This window comes from Delphinus delphis, chromosome 9 (assembly GCF_949987515.2).
Source record: "Delphinus delphis chromosome 9, mDelDel1.2, whole genome shotgun sequence".
Classification (NCBI taxonomy): domain Eukaryota; kingdom Metazoa; phylum Chordata; class Mammalia; order Artiodactyla; family Delphinidae; genus Delphinus; species Delphinus delphis.
In genome coordinates, this window is record NC_082691.1 from 73,891,886 (window position 1) to 73,910,690 (window position 18,805).

The 18,805-nt window shown below is 34.2% G+C and overlaps 1 protein-coding gene across 10 annotated transcripts in view; it reads right to left on the bottom strand.

The window, feature by feature from the left end:
* Positions 1 to 18,805, bottom strand: part of TFEC (transcription factor EC) — a 668,004-nt gene that overhangs the window by 50,915 nt on the left and 598,284 nt on the right. For 8 of the 10 annotated variants that reach the window (XR_009520665.1, XM_060020779.1, XM_060020772.1 and 5 more), the window contains one exon: positions 5,748 to 5,999. The exons of 1 other annotated variant lie outside the window; for it this stretch is intronic. Coding sequence is in view for 8 of the 9 variants with exons in the window: in XM_060020779.1 (XP_059876762.1) it covers positions 5,748 to 5,927 (180 nt within the window). In the remaining variant the exon portion in view is untranslated. Of the gene's footprint in view, positions 1 to 5,747; positions 6,000 to 11,260; positions 11,317 to 18,805 lie in introns of those variants that run through there. One more of the 10 variants, XM_060020777.1, reaches the window with a different exon arrangement.

An 18,805-nucleotide genomic window follows, 5' to 3' on the forward strand; every position in this document is an offset into this window, starting at 1 on the left:
GCAAGATCCTTTTGACCCACCTCCTAGAGAAATGGAAATAAAAACAAAAATAAACAAATGGGACCTAATGAAACTTAAAGCTTTTGCACAGCAAAGGAAATCATAAACAAGATGAATAGACAACACTCAGAATGCGAGAAAATATTTGCAAATGAAGCAACTGACAAAGGATTAATCTCCAAAACATACAAACAACACATGCAGCTCAATATCAAAAAAACAAACAACCCAATCCAAAAAGCGGCAGAAGTCCTAAATAGACACTTCTCCAAAGAAGATATACAGATTGCCAACAAACATGTGAAAGAATGCTCAACATCATTAATCATTAGAGAAATGCAAATCAAAACTACAATGAGATATCATCTCACACTAGTCAGAATGGCCATATCATCAAAAAATCTACAAACAATAAATGCTGGAGAGGGTGGGAGAAAAGGGAACCCTCTTGCACTGTTGTTGGGAATGTAAATTGATGCAGCCACTATAGAGAACAGTATGGAGGTTCCTTAAGAAACTAAAAATAGAACTAGCATACGACCCAGCAATCCCACTACTGGGCATATACCCTGAGAAAACCATAATTCAAAAATAGTCATATACCAAAATGTTCATTGCAGTTCTATTTACAATAGCCAGGACATGGAAGCAACCTAAGTGTCCATCAACAGATGAATGGATAAAGAAGATGTGGCACATATATACAATGGAATATTACTCAGCCATATAAAGGAACGAAACTGAGTTATTTGTAGTGAGGTGGATGGACCTAGAGACTGTCATACAGAGTGAAGTAAGTCAGAAAGAGAAAAACAAATACCATATGCTAACACATATGTATGGAATCTAAAAGAAAAGAATAAAAGAAAAAACAATATTCAGAAGAACCTAGGGGTAAGACAGGAATAAAGATGCAGACCTACTAGAGAATGGACTTGAGGATACGGGGAGGGGGAAGGGTAAGCTGGGACAAAGTGAGAGAGTGGCACGGACTTATATATACTACCAAATGTAAAAGAGATAGCTAGTGGGAAGCAGCCGCATAGCACAGGGAGATCAGCTTGGTGCTTTGAGACCACCTAGAGGGGTGGGATAGGGAGGTTGGGAGGGAGGAGATGCAAGAGGGAAGAGATATTGGGACATATATATATGTATAACTGATTCACTTTGTTATAGAGCAGAAACTAACACAACATTGTAAAGGAATTATACTCCAATAAAGATGTTAAAAAACAAACAAAAAAAAGAGACCAGACTTGTGGCTACCAGAAGTTGGCGGTCGGAGTGGTGAGGAATTGGAGGAAGGTGGTGAAAAGGTACAAACTTCAGTACTAAGATAAATAAGTACCCTAGTACTTATATAAGTACTACAACTAGTACTTATATAATATAATGTACTACAATGTGATGACTATATTTAACAATGTTGTATGACATACAGGAAAGTCGTTAAGAGGAAATTTTTTTTCTTTTCTTCTTTCTGCTTTTTTTTTTTACTGTATCTATATGATAAGATGGATGTTAGCTGAACCTATTGTGGTAATCATGTCACAGTATGTGTAAATTAAATCATCATGCTGTATTCCTCAAACATATATAATGATTATGTCAATTATTTCACAATCAAGCTGAAAAAATAAAATAATGTTAAAATAATTATAAAAATAAAAGATGACAGAAGTTCCCCCCAACCCAACTGGAAATATAAGCATCAAAACAACTCTTCAAGGAATTCCTTGGTGGTGCAGTGGTTAGGAATCCGCCTGCCAATGTAGAGGACACAGGTTCGAGCCCTGGTCCAGGAAGATCCCACATGCCGTGGAGCAACAAAGCTCGTGTGCCATAACTACTGAGCCTGCACTCTAGAGCCCACGAGCCACAAGTACTGAGCCCACATAAAACAACTACTGAAGCCCGTGTGCCTAGAGCCCGTGCTCCACAACAAGAGAAGCCACTGCAATGAGAAGCCCACACACCACAATGAAGAGTAGCCACCACTTGCCACAATGAAGACCCAACACAGCCAAAAATAAAATGTAAATAAATATATAAATTTATATATAAGACAACACTTCAAACCATAGAAATGTTGGTGAGAGAGGTTAAGGATTGAGACCACACAACAACTAAGTGGTGGTACTAATCTCATGGTGCCTGACTCTGAAGACTCCAAACTTTCTGCTTTGTGACAATGACTCTTAGCACCAATCAAAGAATATTAGGATGTTGAGGTAAGTTCCCTCTATGCCTACTTTCTGGAGAGTTTTTTATCATAAATCGGTGTTGAATTTTGTAAAAAGCTTTTTCTGCATCTATTGAGATGATCATATGGTTTTTATCCTTCAGTTTGTCAATATGGTGTATCACATTGATTGATTTGTGAATATTGAAGAATCCTTGTATTCCTGGGATAAACCCCACTTGATGGTGGTGTGTGATCCTTTTAATGTGCTGTTGGATTCTGTTTGCTAGTAGTTTGTTGAGGATTTTGCATCTATGTTTATCAGTGATATTGGTCTGTAGTTTTCCTTTTTTGTGACATCTTTGTCAGGTTTTGGTATCAGGGTGATGGTGGCCTCATAGATTGAGTTTGGGAGTGTTCCTCCCTCTGCTATATTTTGCAAGAGTTTGAGAAGCATAAGTGTTGGCTCTTCTCTAAATGTTTGATAGAATTTGCCTGTGAAGCCATCTGGTCCTGGGCTTTGTTTGTTGGAAGATTTTTAATCACAGTTCAAATAAACAAGTGGGACCTAATGAAACTTAAAAGCTTTTGCACAGCAAAGGAAACCATAAACAAGATGAAAAGACAGCCCTCAGAATGGGAGAAAATATTTGCAAATGAAACAACCGACAAAGGATGAACCTCCAAAATATACAAGGAGCTCATGTAGCTCAATATCAAAAATACAAACAACCCAATCCAAAACTGGGCAGAAGATCTAAATAGACATTTCTCCAGAGAAGATATACAGACTGCCAACAAACACATGAAAGGATGCTCAACATCACAAATTATTAGAGAAATGGAAATCAAAGCTACAATGAGGTATCACCTCACACCAGTCAGAATGGCCAGCATCAAAAAATCTACAAACAATAAATGCTGGAGAGGGGTGGAGAAAAGGGAATCCTCTTGCACTGTCGGTGGGAATGTGAATTGATACAGCCACTATGGAGAACAGTATGGAGGTTCCCTAAAAAACTAAAAATAGAACTACCATATGACCCAGCAATCCCACTACTGGGCATATACCCTGAGAAAACCATAATTCAAAAAGAGTCATGTACCACATGTTCATTGCAGCATTATTCTCAATAGCTGGAACATGGAAGCAACCTAGGTGTCCACTCACAGATGAATGGGTGAAGAAGATGTGGCACATATATACAATAGAATATTACTGACTCATAAAAAGAAACGAAACTGAGTTATTTGTATTGAGGTGGATGGATCTAGAGTCTGTCATACAGAGTGAAGTAAGTCAGAAAGAGAAAAACAAATACCGCATGCTAACACATATATATGGAATCTAAAAAAAAAAAAAAAAGTTTCTGATGAACCTAGGGGAAGGACAGGAATAAAGACGCAGATGTAGAGAATGGACTTGAGGACACAGGGAGGGGGAAGGGTGAGCTGGGACGAAGTGAGAGAGTAGCATTGACATATATACACTACCAAATGTAAAATAGATAGCTAGTGGGAAGCAGCTGCATAGCACAGGGATGTCAGTTTGGTGCTTTGTGCCCACCTAGAGGGGTGGGATAGGGAGGGTGGGAGGGAGACGCAACAGGGAGGGGATATTGGGATATATGTATACATATAGCTGATTCACTTTGTTATACAGCAGAAACTAACGCAACATTGTAAAGCAATTATACTCCAATAAAGATGTTTAAAAAAAAAAGAATATTAGGAAATGGCAACAAGGTAGGATACATCTTAGCTACTAAAGATAGCAAGACTGGAATTGACGGCACTATGTGAAAATGTGTACACGATAAGTCAAATTCAAAGAAAACACACACTAAAACTATAACAGATGGAATAAAATTGTGATTGACATTAATGGTTGAAGAGACTTATATACACTGTTTAAAGAACAATGGTTAAAAAAATAGAAAGTGTTTGTCTGCAGCCAATGTGCATGTTGTCCCTAGACCACTGCACTTAATGAGGCTTTCAACCCTTCCCAGCCATGCAACTCCTTTTGACTGACACCACCTAAAGGTCCACTAAGATCAGGTAAATTTCTCTTATACAAACTTATTATAAAATAAAAGGTAATCTGTGTGCCTAAGGAATAAAAATGTTATCTAAGAAAAACCGAGAAGACTGATATATGTTACTTATCCTTTCTCATCTTTTAGAAGACATATTTCATAAGACACATAATAAGATCATTTTCTGGGTTTTGCCTAGAATTGGCTGGCATATGCATATCCTTTGCGATTTGTTTTTTCCTTTGGGAATCACTCTTCCACACAAGGAAATGAACTTGGGAAGAAGGTGGTTGTAAGAAAAGTTGTATTGGGTGAGTTCTAATATTTACTGTACAGATGATTTTCAACCTACATATATTTTTATTATCTTCATAGAGTGAATAGAGAACCTAGTTCTACATTTTTTTTTGAAAATTCTTTGTATATCCACTACTGAAAAGTTTAAGTAAATATACATGTAGAGATCTATGTTTAGTTTTAGATTTCAACTAGTCCTGTTTTGTGGTTGTTTTATATTTTATTAAACAATCTACCAGGTCCTTATTCTTTTCTCTTTTCTAGATTAACATAAAATTTGCAAAAGAAAATCTTCCTCTAACATTTGGAATTCAAATAATGATATACTTAACATCTATTTTGTACCTGGAGGCTACAGACTTAGCTAAAAAGCAGTGACCTGAAATCAGTAATAATCACCAGGAATGTAGATTGGGAGATTAAATCTGGGAGATCATAGAACCATGTCTCCATCTAAAAATCAAATGGAAAAAAAGAAAAAGAAAAGAATAGAAAGCTCAGTTACTGATGTAGTTTTTCTACATTGAGATATTAAAGGAACTCTTTTTCCCAGTTCTAGTTTTCTAGTTCTAGTTTTCTCCCACTTCTACTCATTCTTCAGTATTTTTTGAAGGTTCATTTACAAGCAAGTCACAATAATTATGAACTCCACGAAGCTAGACACTCATTAATTTTGTATCCTCAGCACCTCTAATTTCCTCTTATTTAGTAAATGGTAGGCAAGTATTTGTTGAAAATAGAAATGAATGGATAGATAATCAATAGTAATAAATTCCGATATAATTCTACAAAATATGAAGTGCAAGAAGATTATTAGTCCCATTCTGATAAACATTTCTAGAGCACATGTTTACTGTTATTTATTCTTTTGCTTGTTTTATCTTAATGGGTACTTCAGATAATGTAACTGTTGATAAATGTTTTAACTAAAGTTATCAGAAAACCATTACAATTAAAGCTAATTCTTCTTAACATATTACTATTAGAACCTGCTTTGACTCACATTGATACAAAACTGAAATGAGTGTTAAAAAATGAATTGTTATATTTTATGCATAACAATTCTTATGGGCATAACTAATTATTACAAATTAATAAATTAAGACATCCTTTTGTTAAATAAATTTGCATATGGAATGTTTACTATAAAAATTTGACTTCAATTTCTTGAGGTATTTTTTTTCCCAAGAAACTGATGATATATTTTCATAAGCAGCCATTAGACATACATGCCATTCCACATTGTCATCTTCTTTCCCAAGAGTTAGTAACTTGGTGAGTGGATTTCCAGTGGGTCCAGTGTTACTCTCAGGAGACTGGTGTCCATGCTGTACCAGAAGTGCACTGCTTGGTGTTGGAGGGTGTGACCGTTTAAGAGTCTGATGGACGATCTGGTGGTCAAGGGTCATGAAAGGTTTTACTTGCTGTCTCTGAACTTTCTGTAGCTGAGTCCTAGCAGAACTTTCCAGGTGTGCTGGGACCTACCAAATAAAAACCAAACAAATGCAATGTGTAACATCATCTGGTAAATGAGTTCCACTTTCAACAACTGGATTATGACAATAAACACTATAACATATAGTTTGTTTCTAATTTATTGTCTATGCTTCTGTCATAATTTACATAAGATATTAATGGACTATAGTTTTTGAGAAGTCATTAAAACTTTACTAAAATATTTTAAATGCTAACCAAGTATTTAAGAATAGCTCTTAAAATAATATGCAACTGAAACCAACTTGGAATAAATACAAAAGCAGCAAAACTTTTTGAGGGTCTGAAAAAGAATGACTAAAATAATAAAAGGAAAACACAGCTGATTTACTATTATTAGTGATTTTTATATAACATATATCTCTTATATTCCTTTATATTACATATAAATATGCCATTGGCTATAATCTCTATTTTTAATGAAAGATTTTAAAAAATTATCCATGAGGGAGCAGAGACTAGAAATATATATACTAAATATTGTCTGATACTTTATGGGTGGTGAAAATCTAGGTGATTTTTTTCAGTTTTCTGTATTTTCCAGAGTTTCTATACTGAGTTTTATTTTAATTTTTAAAAAATCTTAATTTTAAACTCTTCCATACTCTCACTTTATAATAACAATACTTTGGTAGAATAATTATGAATTGACAGAAAGAAGCATTCAGAGAAAAATCTAACCAGTGTCATGTGCCAACTAAGCAACTATCCAGTATATTGAAATCCCTTTTTCAAATCATAGGCATAAAATTCTGGGCATCTTCAGTGTAGCTATCATAGTTAATGATATACCATTATTTGTATAAGGACAATTTTAAGTATTTCAAGCTTTCCCTTTAAAAACCTCTGAAAATAGTATTGCCTGCCAGTCCCCTTTATATTTACTATGCTGCGATGTGACTTCTAATACATTTTCCTCAAGTGGCCTATATATAAACCTATTTAATAGTTCCCTCGTGTTAAACAATAGTAAAGATTGCTGTACAGTGCTTATTTTTCCTTTTATTTCAGCTACACAAACTACTCCTTAAATCCCTTAACATGCATTAGCTCAGATAAATAGCCTTTACAAAGTATTTTGCATTTAAATTAGCTGGTTTCGGGTACAATATTGTAGTAGTTACTTTAGTTTAATTCTGTTATGCTGACATTTTTAGCATTATTTTAATTGTACTACCATAAAATAATTTTTCAGTCATATAAAAAAGATTAAGATTGGTAATAAAGATTACACATATTACTAATTATATTGCTGTGAGCTTTAAAGTTGTAAAACAACATTTCATTAAAATGCCTGTGGTAATTTTTGGGGGGTAGCTATTTAGATTATCCTATAGTTTTAAATTAATCCTTAATCCACATACATTTACAAAATATACACTATAAACAGCATTTTCAGATTCACAAATCTGAATGACTTTCACACAATGTAACTGAATGCTAAAGAACATTGTATATTATTTTAAGAAAAGTATGTTGAACCAGAATTTACAACATTCATTAACTAATTCACTTTTCATCTATGGATGCTAAAAGCATCATTATAGTACTTATTGTGTTTTGTGTTACATCAGGAGTCCAAGGGAAGTCATAAATGTGATCCTAGGGCTCTAGGAATTTACAATATACTTGGGCAATATTAATATCAACTACAGCAAAAATGATGATGATGATAAAAATAATAATATGCAGCAGGTATCAGGCACTGTGCTAATCATTTTACACACATTGTTTCATTTAATCCTTGTTACAACCTTAGGAGATAGGTATCAATATTACCCCCATTGCACCATATAATTGAAGCCACTGAGATTTAGAGAAGTTAAATGGTGTGGCTGTTATCACTCTGCTAGTAAGAGATGGAACTGGAATACAGGGCCTGGCTTCCTAAACACTACATGATATTGGCTCCTGATTGAAATGACTGGAATACAAAGAAAAAGCTCAGTAATGTATACAATGAATTTAGAATGCCACAAGAAGCAGTGGTTTTAAAAAACTAATTGAAAGAGAAAATGGTTATAAATCAGGTGTTGGAAGGAGATGGTCCTGGGATAGGGGACAGAAAGAAGGAAAACTCAAATGTAAAAGATCAAAATGAAAGAAGAAAAGAAGTTGGGAGACAGTCACAAATATTAGTCATGAAAAGGAATTCACATGAATACTTTTCCTTTCTCAAAGCAAAACTACCATCTCATTAGATCACTCTATACAGAGACGCAATAAAAAATATGAAGACTCTCTTGGATCCTACATCTATATACAACATCTGTATACAACATCTATAAACTAAGCATGAGAATCTGAAAGATCAGTGGAGCCAGGGAAGATTAAATGGAATGCAATGAAATTACTCCCCAGTAAACCTCCGTCTTTTCCAAGCATGGACTGATATCAGAACAATGAGACAACTAACTGTAAAACATCAGTTAAACCATGTGCAGTCAATTTTAAAATACTTTTAAATTGCCTGGGATCTGAAGACACAACTATAAAACTATCTGTTGGATTGGTTTCACTGAAGGTCTTGGTAGTTGGTGAGATGAAGTAAATGAAACTATATGTTGCCATTGTTCATTTATTCATTTATTTAAGAAATACTTTTGAGTATTCTGGGCAGCAAATGCACTGAGTCGTGCATTGAAGGTAAAAGGGAGATAACCACAGTATCTGCCTTCAAAGAGCTCGCAGTCTAGTCAGGGAAGAAAAATAAGAGCTCTCCAAGGGCAAGGGCTGCATTTATCTTGCTGGCTGCTGGACTGCCATACTTCCTATACATAACCCAGAGAGGGGCACACAGCAGGCACTTAAAAATATGTGTTCACATGTGTTCAATGAGTGATTTTATGAATGAATCATTAAAGTACAGTGTGTGAATAACTATGGGTGACTGCAGAGAGCTTTGGGAACCCACTAGAGGAAGCAGGTAAACCATAATCAGAATACCAAAGTCTTCACCTAGAAGGCTAGAGCAGCTGTAGATTGTGATTTTGTTCTTTGGACTATCAAAGAGATTAAGACCACCCAGATGTAGGGAAGTTTTGCTATTGAGAGTAATAAGTAAAACATTATCTCCTAACTCTGAATTATGTCTCAGCATTATCTCTCTGGCATGCTGTTATTGCAAACTAAAAATAATGATGGTCAGCTTAAGTTCAAGGTTTTGTCTATGTGCAGAGATCTGTTTTATTTCAATTAAAAGAATTTATTTACTTATATTCTCCCTCTTTTCCAAAACATTATAAATAAATATGAGGCATAAATGTGGTGAGAGGTATTTATACCAGAAAATGTAGGCTGAAGATTAATATTGCAATCGAGTACAAAATTTACCCGTGAGCATCCTGACAGCCAAGGAAAAAGGAAAATTTTAAAAACATATTAGGTGGAGCCTTGTGAAATTGCAGATATTTGACAATTTTTGATCTACGAATTGTCCCTTCTGTATAGTTCAACCTAATATATATTTCTTAATAAGTAATTAAATCATGCCAGCTCTGAGGAAAGACAAATATTTTTCAGAATAATATCTGAGAATTTATAAACCAGATATTTTCATGGAAGACTTGAATGATATCTTGAACAAAATTCCAACTTGCAAAATAGGCAGTGAAGTTCTTTATATGCCCATATTTAAAAATAAATATTTATCGTCTTCAATTGAGTTAGCTGGGAAACATAATCTGAAACTTGCCTGTAGGATGTTTATTGGGGGGTGCTCTCAGAATCGGCGCTGCAGTAGGGTGAGGGAAACAGAATCAGGTGGAGGCAAGAGTGGTTCAGTCATGAAGGGGATAATGTTGGCCATGCACCGTAACATCCACTACATTTATTCTTGATCAAAGGCCCAAAGCATAATATGAATCAGCTCAAGTGAAAGCCCAAACATATAACTTTATAGTGATCTGACTTGACCCTTAGATACCTTAGACAGCACTTAGAGCAGGCAGAGCAATATTTTCCAAATCAATTTATATTTCAGACTCCATATTTAAATACACTAACCTAGAGGATCACCTGGTTAGACCATTAACCCAATATCAATTATCTCAACCTAGGCTTTCAATAGAAATTATGTTGTTTTTTTTCAAAAAGTTCCATTATTTGGAGTTACAAAAATGAAACTTAGCTTAAAACATCCAATTATTTTTTAAAATATGTTTCAAATGTAGTTAAGTTCTCATATTCTAATAAAGGGATGTGGATATTTTTAAAAATTAGAAATGCATGTATTGATGAGCTTTAAAAAATGCTTAGATTCATTAATAAGAGAACCGAGCAATGTGCTTAATGGGTCAATTGAAGTATTTTTTTTTTAAATTAGAAATACATAAATTCCTGCAAGTACAACAAGCTAATGGGAAGAAATTGGTCGGGAAGAAAAAAGCATTCTGGTTGTAGAAAATATAATCACTGGGGAATCACAATCACAAATACAAAATGTAAGTATCTAATTCAAAAAGAGTCATGTACCACAATGTTCATTGCAGCTCTATTTACAATAGCCAGGACATGGAAGCAACCTAAGTGTCCATCAACAGATGAATGGATAAAGAAGATGTGGCACATATATACAATGGAATATTACTCAGCCATTAAAAAAAAATTGAGTTATTTGTAGTGAGGTGGATGGACCTAGAGACTCATACAGAGTGAAGTAACGAGGAACGAGGAAAACAAATACCGTATGCTAACACCTATATATGGAATCTAAAAAAAAAAAAAAAGTTCTGAAGAACCTGGGGTCAGGACAGGAGTAAAGATGCAGACATAGAAAATGGACTTGAGGACATGGGGAGGGGGAAGGGTAAGCTAGGACGAAGTGAGAGAGTAGCATTGACATATATACACTACCAAATGTAAAATAGATAGCTAGTGGGAAGCAGCTGCACGGCACAGGGAGATCAGCTCTGTGCTTTGTGTCTACCTAGAGGGGTGGGATAGGTAGGGTGGGAGGGAGACGCAAGAGAGAGGAGATACGGGGATATATGTATAGCTGATTCACTTTGTTATATAGCAGAAACAAACACACCATTGTAAAGCAATTATACTCCAATAAAGATGTTTAAAAACATTTATGTATCTGTAGGGTGTTTTTTCCTTCCCCTGTTTTTAGACTAGAATAGATGCAGGAATCCTGACTATTGAGAGCATTGATGGAAATTCATGAGCCAGCAGCCCAATGCCATAGAAAAAGGTCAGATCTCATTCTCTGACACAACAGAAGATGATTTAGGGTATCTGATACCTTAAGTTTTCTTTTGTTTGTTTTGTTTTTTAATTCCAGAGTTTAGATCCAGTCTTGGGAGGTTTCAACTCTGTAAATCAGCAAATATTTAATTAGAAATTAAGGCTAACAAAATGTTATGTGGCCCTATATGCATTTGTATTTAAAATCTCCTGGTAGGTAGAAGAGCTATGGAGTAATGCGGTCCAGGCAAGCAGTGCTGGCTAGAAGGAGGCATTCTTATTTTCACACAGTGGTTTTCAAATTATGCTCCTAAATACATGAATTAATTCTCCCAATTTACGTTTCATTGTTCCACACTGTAGTCTTTTGATTTAGTTCTCATATGGGTTTCAGTCCTATCCAGTAGATAAACAACAACGAGAGTTGTTTTTTGGGTTCTTTTGCGGTACGCGGGCCTCTCACTGTTGTGGCCTCTCCCGTTGCGGAGCACAGGCTCCGGACGCGCAGGCTCAGCGGCCATGGCTCACGGGCCCAGCCGCTCCGCGGCATGTGGGATCTTCCCCGCCCGGGGCACGAACCCGTGTCCCCTGCATCGGCAGGCGGACAAGGAGAGTATTTTGAATGAGGAAATTTTAGAAACAATTAGGTGGATAGTTGTACAAAAAAACAAAAACAAAAACACCAACCCTGTGATTCTCTGTCTATAATATTGTCTACTTGTATCATATCTTCTTAAATATTGCTACAAATCATATAAATACTTTTAAACATAATTCATATATATGCATATATATGATAGCCTCTTTAAAAAGTTACCTTTTTATAGAGAAACCATAAGATAATCATAAAAGCCCTCAGCTAATTTTTAACATTCACTCAGCAAACATTTAATGAGAGTTTGTTCTTTGTTAACGCCAGTCCCAAGGGAAAGTCATTCCTCTCCAGAAAGCAGGTCTATGATCCATGTGTCACCATCCACCTGGAGATCACTTATCTAAACTGAGGGCACAGAACCTGGGAGGAGATGAAACACCCTCTGGGTACTGGCCTTTTGAAATTCAAAACTAAAAAGTCGTGGCAAACATCACACAAGCAATCATCTGAATAACAAGACATTTTATCACCATTAATTTGACTAGCCAAACAAATCAATCAGGCAAATGTGGGCACCTACTTAATGAGTGTGTTTAGATTATCTGCAAGAAGAGAAACAGAAATATTTTCAGCAAGAAAAATATTTATTCTATACATATTTACTATGTAGTGATAGTAAATAAAAACACATGCACTACCGCTAAACACACACACATACACATACAGGCAGGTGTATACACACAGCCCCATCAAAAAGCAAGACAGACAATCCCATTCACTACAACATGACAACCCTCATTTAATTTTGTTAATTTTGTACTAAGGTTGAAATTAATAAATGAAGTAAAAGCTTGGACTTCACAAGTGAGTAATAGGTAACTATTAATTATGTTCCTAGTAGCAGAGGTATATAAGAAGAAATCTATTTTGGGGGGCTTATGAATCTACTACCTCATAGATACCTACTCATAAAAGCCACATGACGTTTGTTAATATTCTGTAGCAAAGATTAATAACTCGTTTCTTCAAATCTTACTTTCTTCACAGCAGTCTTTGGATATGATATACCCATAAATCTCATCCTGACTAAACCTAAAATTATACAGTCGAGCTTGTCTGATTGAGATATAACTACTGAACAAAGTAGGGCCGGGTTCATCAAAAGTTTTACTTAGGTTTCTGAATAACTGTCAGCATATTTCAGCAGAGCATTATATAATCCAAAGCTATTTAATGGATAATAATATAAAATGTGATTGTAACATATTCCTTCAGTCCCTATCACTTGAATTTGGATAATTCCAATGGTGTGTCTTTAGAAGAGATCCACACTTAAGAGACTTTAAAGAGGCATGAATATTATTAAGCGTAGTTTTCCTAATTCGATAGTGTTCTAGCAGTAAAAATGCTTGCACTCTATGAGCACTTATATTATTACTGTAAAGACTAAGCTTCCCTTATAACTCCATCTATCTCCATTTATACTTGCATTGATTTGATTTGTTTACGTTAGTATCTCAGGAAAATTACCATTTTATATCTTTAAAAGAATTAGAACTAATGCCAGAAATAACTGTGGTTTATTTAGTCTGATCTGTTTTATAAGTGTATGTGTATATAGAAATTTAGAGCCATAAATAGCAACTAAGAATCACAGCAGACACTGACCACTTCCCACTGACTTCAAAATTACAGAGCAGCCATGTACACACTAAAGTCAACCGGCAATATCATCAATAACGAAAATAAGTTAATATGAAAAATGCAGATAACTTAAGCCATAATACTTTAAAATATATTTGACAATGCATTCTCAGGATTAGTATTCATTAATTCTATAAATATTTTTGAGTGCCACTACACATCAGGTTTTATGCAACTGTGATAAGCTCTGGGGATATAATTATGAACAAAATAGACATAACCCAGTCTTCAAAGAGTTCACAGTCTACTAGGAGAAATAGATAATTAAAATATAATTATAACACAATGTGATAAACCCTGTGAAAGTAAAAGGTGTCACAAAATCAAGCAGAAAGACCTAGATAAAATGGGAAAGAGTCATTCAAATGACAGTTTCTGCTATTAATTTCACTGATTCATTCACTTAATAGATATGTGTGTGCCTATATATATATATACCGGCTACTATATATAGTAGTAGCCAGTTGTGTGGGTAACAATGATGAATAAAGTGAAACATGGTCCCTTTCCCCATGCAGCTTATGGACAGGTGGAAGAGACAGATTTTAATCTAATAATCACACAAATGACTGTAAATTTTCAAGTGTAACAAGTGATAGGCAGGAGAGATAACACATGACTAGGAGCCTGTAGAAAAAGATTATCCAGACAGAAGTTAGGGACAACTTTCCTAAAGAAGGGATGATAGGGCTGGATCTGGAGGATGAGTAGGAAATAAAGAGAGGAAGAGTAGAAAAAACATTTAGAGAGATAAAGCAGCATATGTGAAGACCCTGGTGGGAAGAAACAAGATGAAAAAAATGCACTGAAAGGAGATGATAGGACTAGAGCAGAGTGTGGTATGAGGCTGGGGAGGCCAGTAGGGCCAATTCATGCAATCTTTTCGGTATACAAAGATGTCTTACTTTCTTTATCATAAGAAAAGGGGCAGTAGCGGTTCAGTGGGATGAATTTTAGAGAGGTAAAATGAGAGAGTCTAGGAAAGAAAAAAGGGCTGCTTGAACTAGGGTCATGTGATAAGGGTTGCATAGTCACATGGAAACAAGTAGATGGATTCAAGAGATGTTTAGAAATGGATTAAGAAATGACACCTGAGGTTTCTGGCTTAAGTGACTAAATAGATAGTGATGGCTTTCACAGAGAAGACTAGGTTTTTTGAGGGGGACAGAGAATTATAAGGTCAGTTTTGAACACGTTAAGTTTGTGATGTTTTGCAAGTGTCCAAGAAGGTATGTGAAGTAGGCAGCTGCATTTATGGGTATGGAATTCAGAGGTAAGGTATGGACTCTGGATAAAATTTACATAACATCTACACTGAGGTGATAACTGAGATGATCGTTGGAAGACGTACAGAATAGAAGATGAGAGGACCTAGTGCCAAAGATGGTTAACTCCCATGTTCTAACTACACATAGGGAAATCTATTCTGATTCTAAAGTTTATTTTTCCCTTTGGCTCCATTGATTTTTTTCTCACATTTTGCAAAATGCTTATTTGAAGTTTGTGTGTGTTACATTGTCAGGTAAATCCTCCTTAATTAATAGTTAGTTTGCCCTATTTCTAAAATTATGCATTCAACCTTTTGATGTAGATACAGCCCTATTTTCCTAGTCCAATTGCATTACAATTCTATCAGTCCTCTACCTCTTAACTGCAATTCCAAAATCCAAAAAGCTCTGAAAGTAGGAGTTTTCTTCTTTTTTTTTTATGTTTGACACAAACCCAATTGGTGGCAAAATCAAACTTGAAATGAAGTAAGGTTAGTTAAAGTCTTTCTTTATCCTACTTACAGTAGATATTCACATGTACTATTGCAGGTATATTAATGTGTTTGATTATGGGATGCTGTCTTGGACTGCTGCAGGGTATCAAGGAATATGTACCATATTACCTTTCAAAATTTAAAGTATTGATAATTTTGAAACACATCTAGCCCTAGGTTTTTAAATAATAGATTTTGTACCTTTTCTTGTTTATTGAGTGAACAGCCTATAGAAAGGACTATGCTATATACTTTGCATATATTATTTAATCCTACAATATCATAAATAAATACTCAATTGGGCCTCCACAATTATTTTCTAAAACTTCAGTACAATATTTAACTGCATTTTGTTTTCAGAAATTATAGAGTATAAAAAATTAAATTAAAATTGAGCATATTCTCTCTTGGAGAAATAACAAGATGAGGAAATGTCCTTTCCAATTCAACAAACCAGTTGAATGAATGAATGATGTATTCTTCCTTTAATAAGAAAGAATTGTCCAGTTGTAACATTATACTTTGATATTATTAGACATATTTATGTTTAGTGCTTTGGCTGTATTTAAGTAAGTTAATACTACAGTTTATATTCTTTTTAGAAGCTTCTCATACAATTAAATTGTTTCCTGTAAATGTGGAAATATACAAGCTAATTATTTAAGCTAGATTCAGTAAAAAGTCTTAACTTCTTTAAAAAAATATTTATCTAAGGGCATTAAGACTTAAACATTAATATTTATTAATAAGACTTTTATAAAACAAAAGACATTTTGCTTCAGAAATCAACAATTGTGTTTAAATGATGACTTATACTTCACAGTTACTTTCAACTTAAAACAAAGCTCTCATGTAATGCTTAAATGTACTATTTTTCATCTTCCGTATAGTGACTTTTTGATATCATTTTCATTATGAAGTTGTGAATGTTCTTTCAAGGATGCAGAGAATAAAGGAGAAACAATACTGACTTCTTCAAAAGGTCATATTTCAAATATCTTGGAAAGTCATCAATGTTTTTTTAAAAAAATTTTTACACATTCTAAAATAGATCCAAAGCCATAAATAGGAATATCTGGGACAAACTTCCATATAATACTTGTCATCTCTTGTATCATTATGATGCAAATACATTACATTTTTAATTTTTAGTATATCTTAATGGTAAGATTTCGGATAATATCAATATATTGTCGACTTATGCAGACCTTATAAAAGAAATTCATAGGCCACTTAATGCAGGTAAATTTATAACAAATTTATGTATTTTGTAAGAATAAAAGGATCATAAATGTTTATTCCTAAAAAAGAAAATCTAAACAATTCAAATTGGTTTATATTACCTTAGACTTGAAAACTTTTTATATCCCTTATCTACTTTATGAGTTGATATATGGTCATCAATTAATGAAGTCATTTTTATCATAATAAAATGTCATCATTAGAACTGCAGTATTATAGTGTAACCATTTTCTAAAAAATATGATTGGGGCATTTTAGGTAGTTAAATATTAAAATAATCTAATTGAAAATGAGACTTTAAAATTATTCATTTTGATTGGCAAACGGCAGAAAATGGCTTTGTTTCATAAGTACATTTTATCACTCAATTTTCGTAGATATTACTAGTATTTCTGGAGAAAAAAAAAAGTAAAATTTATCTTGTCTTTGTTTTACCTAACTAGTACATATAATTACTTTTGGTTCTCTATGTTTTAAAGGCACCTGTTACTACATTTACATAAATCAAACTCCTCAAGTAATTGTGCCCTCATGTACGAAAGGCCTTCAGTTACAAAGTTGCAGTTTTACTTTCCACTTATCCCTGAAGAATAATGTTCCTTTAGAATCAAAAAAATATACTGCCATTTTAATTTTTTTATGGTTATGGAAAGTATATAGCCATGAAACATCAATTTGTTGAGAAGATTGATCACAGGACCTCATGGACTAGTTGAAAGCCCCAGAATGCAAGATAATAGTAGCCACAGTCACAAGTTGAATCAAACACTCCAACGATTTAAGTAAAGACTTTTATCCTCATTTTAGAGATGAAGAAACTGAAGCTCAAACAGGTTATCAGACTCGCTTACAATCACACAGGAAGAAAAGTGAATTTGACTTCTTGTCTTTTGAGTACAAGGAGGGTATTCTTTCAATTGCAAGTTATTTATTACCAGCGCACAAGAATAGTAAAACTCCAGGCCCTGCAATTAGAAAAAAATATGTCCCATATCTGTATACAAATATGAATCAATTGACTCTACTCTGTAGTGGAAAAACCTTTGGGGTTGCTTCCCCATTATTAGTTGAGTTTGGCTTGATTCACTTTTGATTTTGTATTATTTTGTGTTTCACTTCATCTATGTTGTAACCACCTTATGGTGCAAGACCTGGGTTTTCCATACAAGTGGGGTAATGCTATAATTGAAAGCTACCATCAGAAAATATGAACTCTAGATAAGTGTTTCCTTTTTTAAGATGCTTTCTCCACTTTAGTCTCTAGATCTATGTATTAAATATAGACTATTCTGAAGAGTATTAGCCTCCTTACCCATGAGAAATTTTATTTCCCTTATATCATTTTACTGTTACCTTTCCCAAAAACCTTTTCACAAGGGTGGATGGGAAGGCAGCAGGTGGAAAGAGCAGAAAATAATATTAGTTTCAGCTTGGCTTATTCTAAATAAATATCATGACTATTCTATTCAGTATATTTAAACTTCCTGCTCTCGGGGATAAATTTAAGAAATGAATAACTGCATATAAAAAGTTGGTAAGAGTTGAAATAATAAAGAAGTTCTTTGTAAGAGCTTTCTTTTATGTCAATTACTTTTGAGAAATAAAGAAAAATCAAAGTGCTAGTTAATATTATAGCTTTGGAATATATGGAAAATATTCTTACTGAAACTTCATATATGAGGATACAGGATTCTATTTTCCACACTAATTTGAGCAGACAAACTAAGTAAAACAAAACTTTTTCATTGAAAACAAAAATATATTTGAACATATTTGTTTTAGCCTTTTTAAACTTTTTCCATTTATTTTCAATTATTTTGTGGTAGGTGAAATAATGCCTCCTTCACCAAAGATGTCCACATCTTAATCCCCAGAACCTGTGGATATCTGACCTTACACTATAAAAGGAACTTTGTAGCTGTGATTAAATTAAGGATCTTGAGATGGGGAAATTACCCTGGATTATCTGGATAGGTCCAATGTAACCTCAAGGGAGGGTCCTTATAAAAGAGAGACAGGAGTGTCAGAATTAGACAAAGGAGAGAGATATGACTATGGAAGCAGATGACACAGTTATGAGAATTAAGCCAAAGAATGTGGGCAGCCTCTAGAAGCTAGAAAAGGCAAGGAAACAGATTTTCCCTTAGAAGTTCCAGAAACAAACTAAACCCTGGTGACACTTTGATTTTAGCCCTGTTTAAATGATTTCAGATGCCTATCCTCTAGAATTGTAAGATAATAAATGTGTATTGTTTTAAATCACTAAGTTTGTGGTAATTTTGTTACAGCAGCAATAGGAA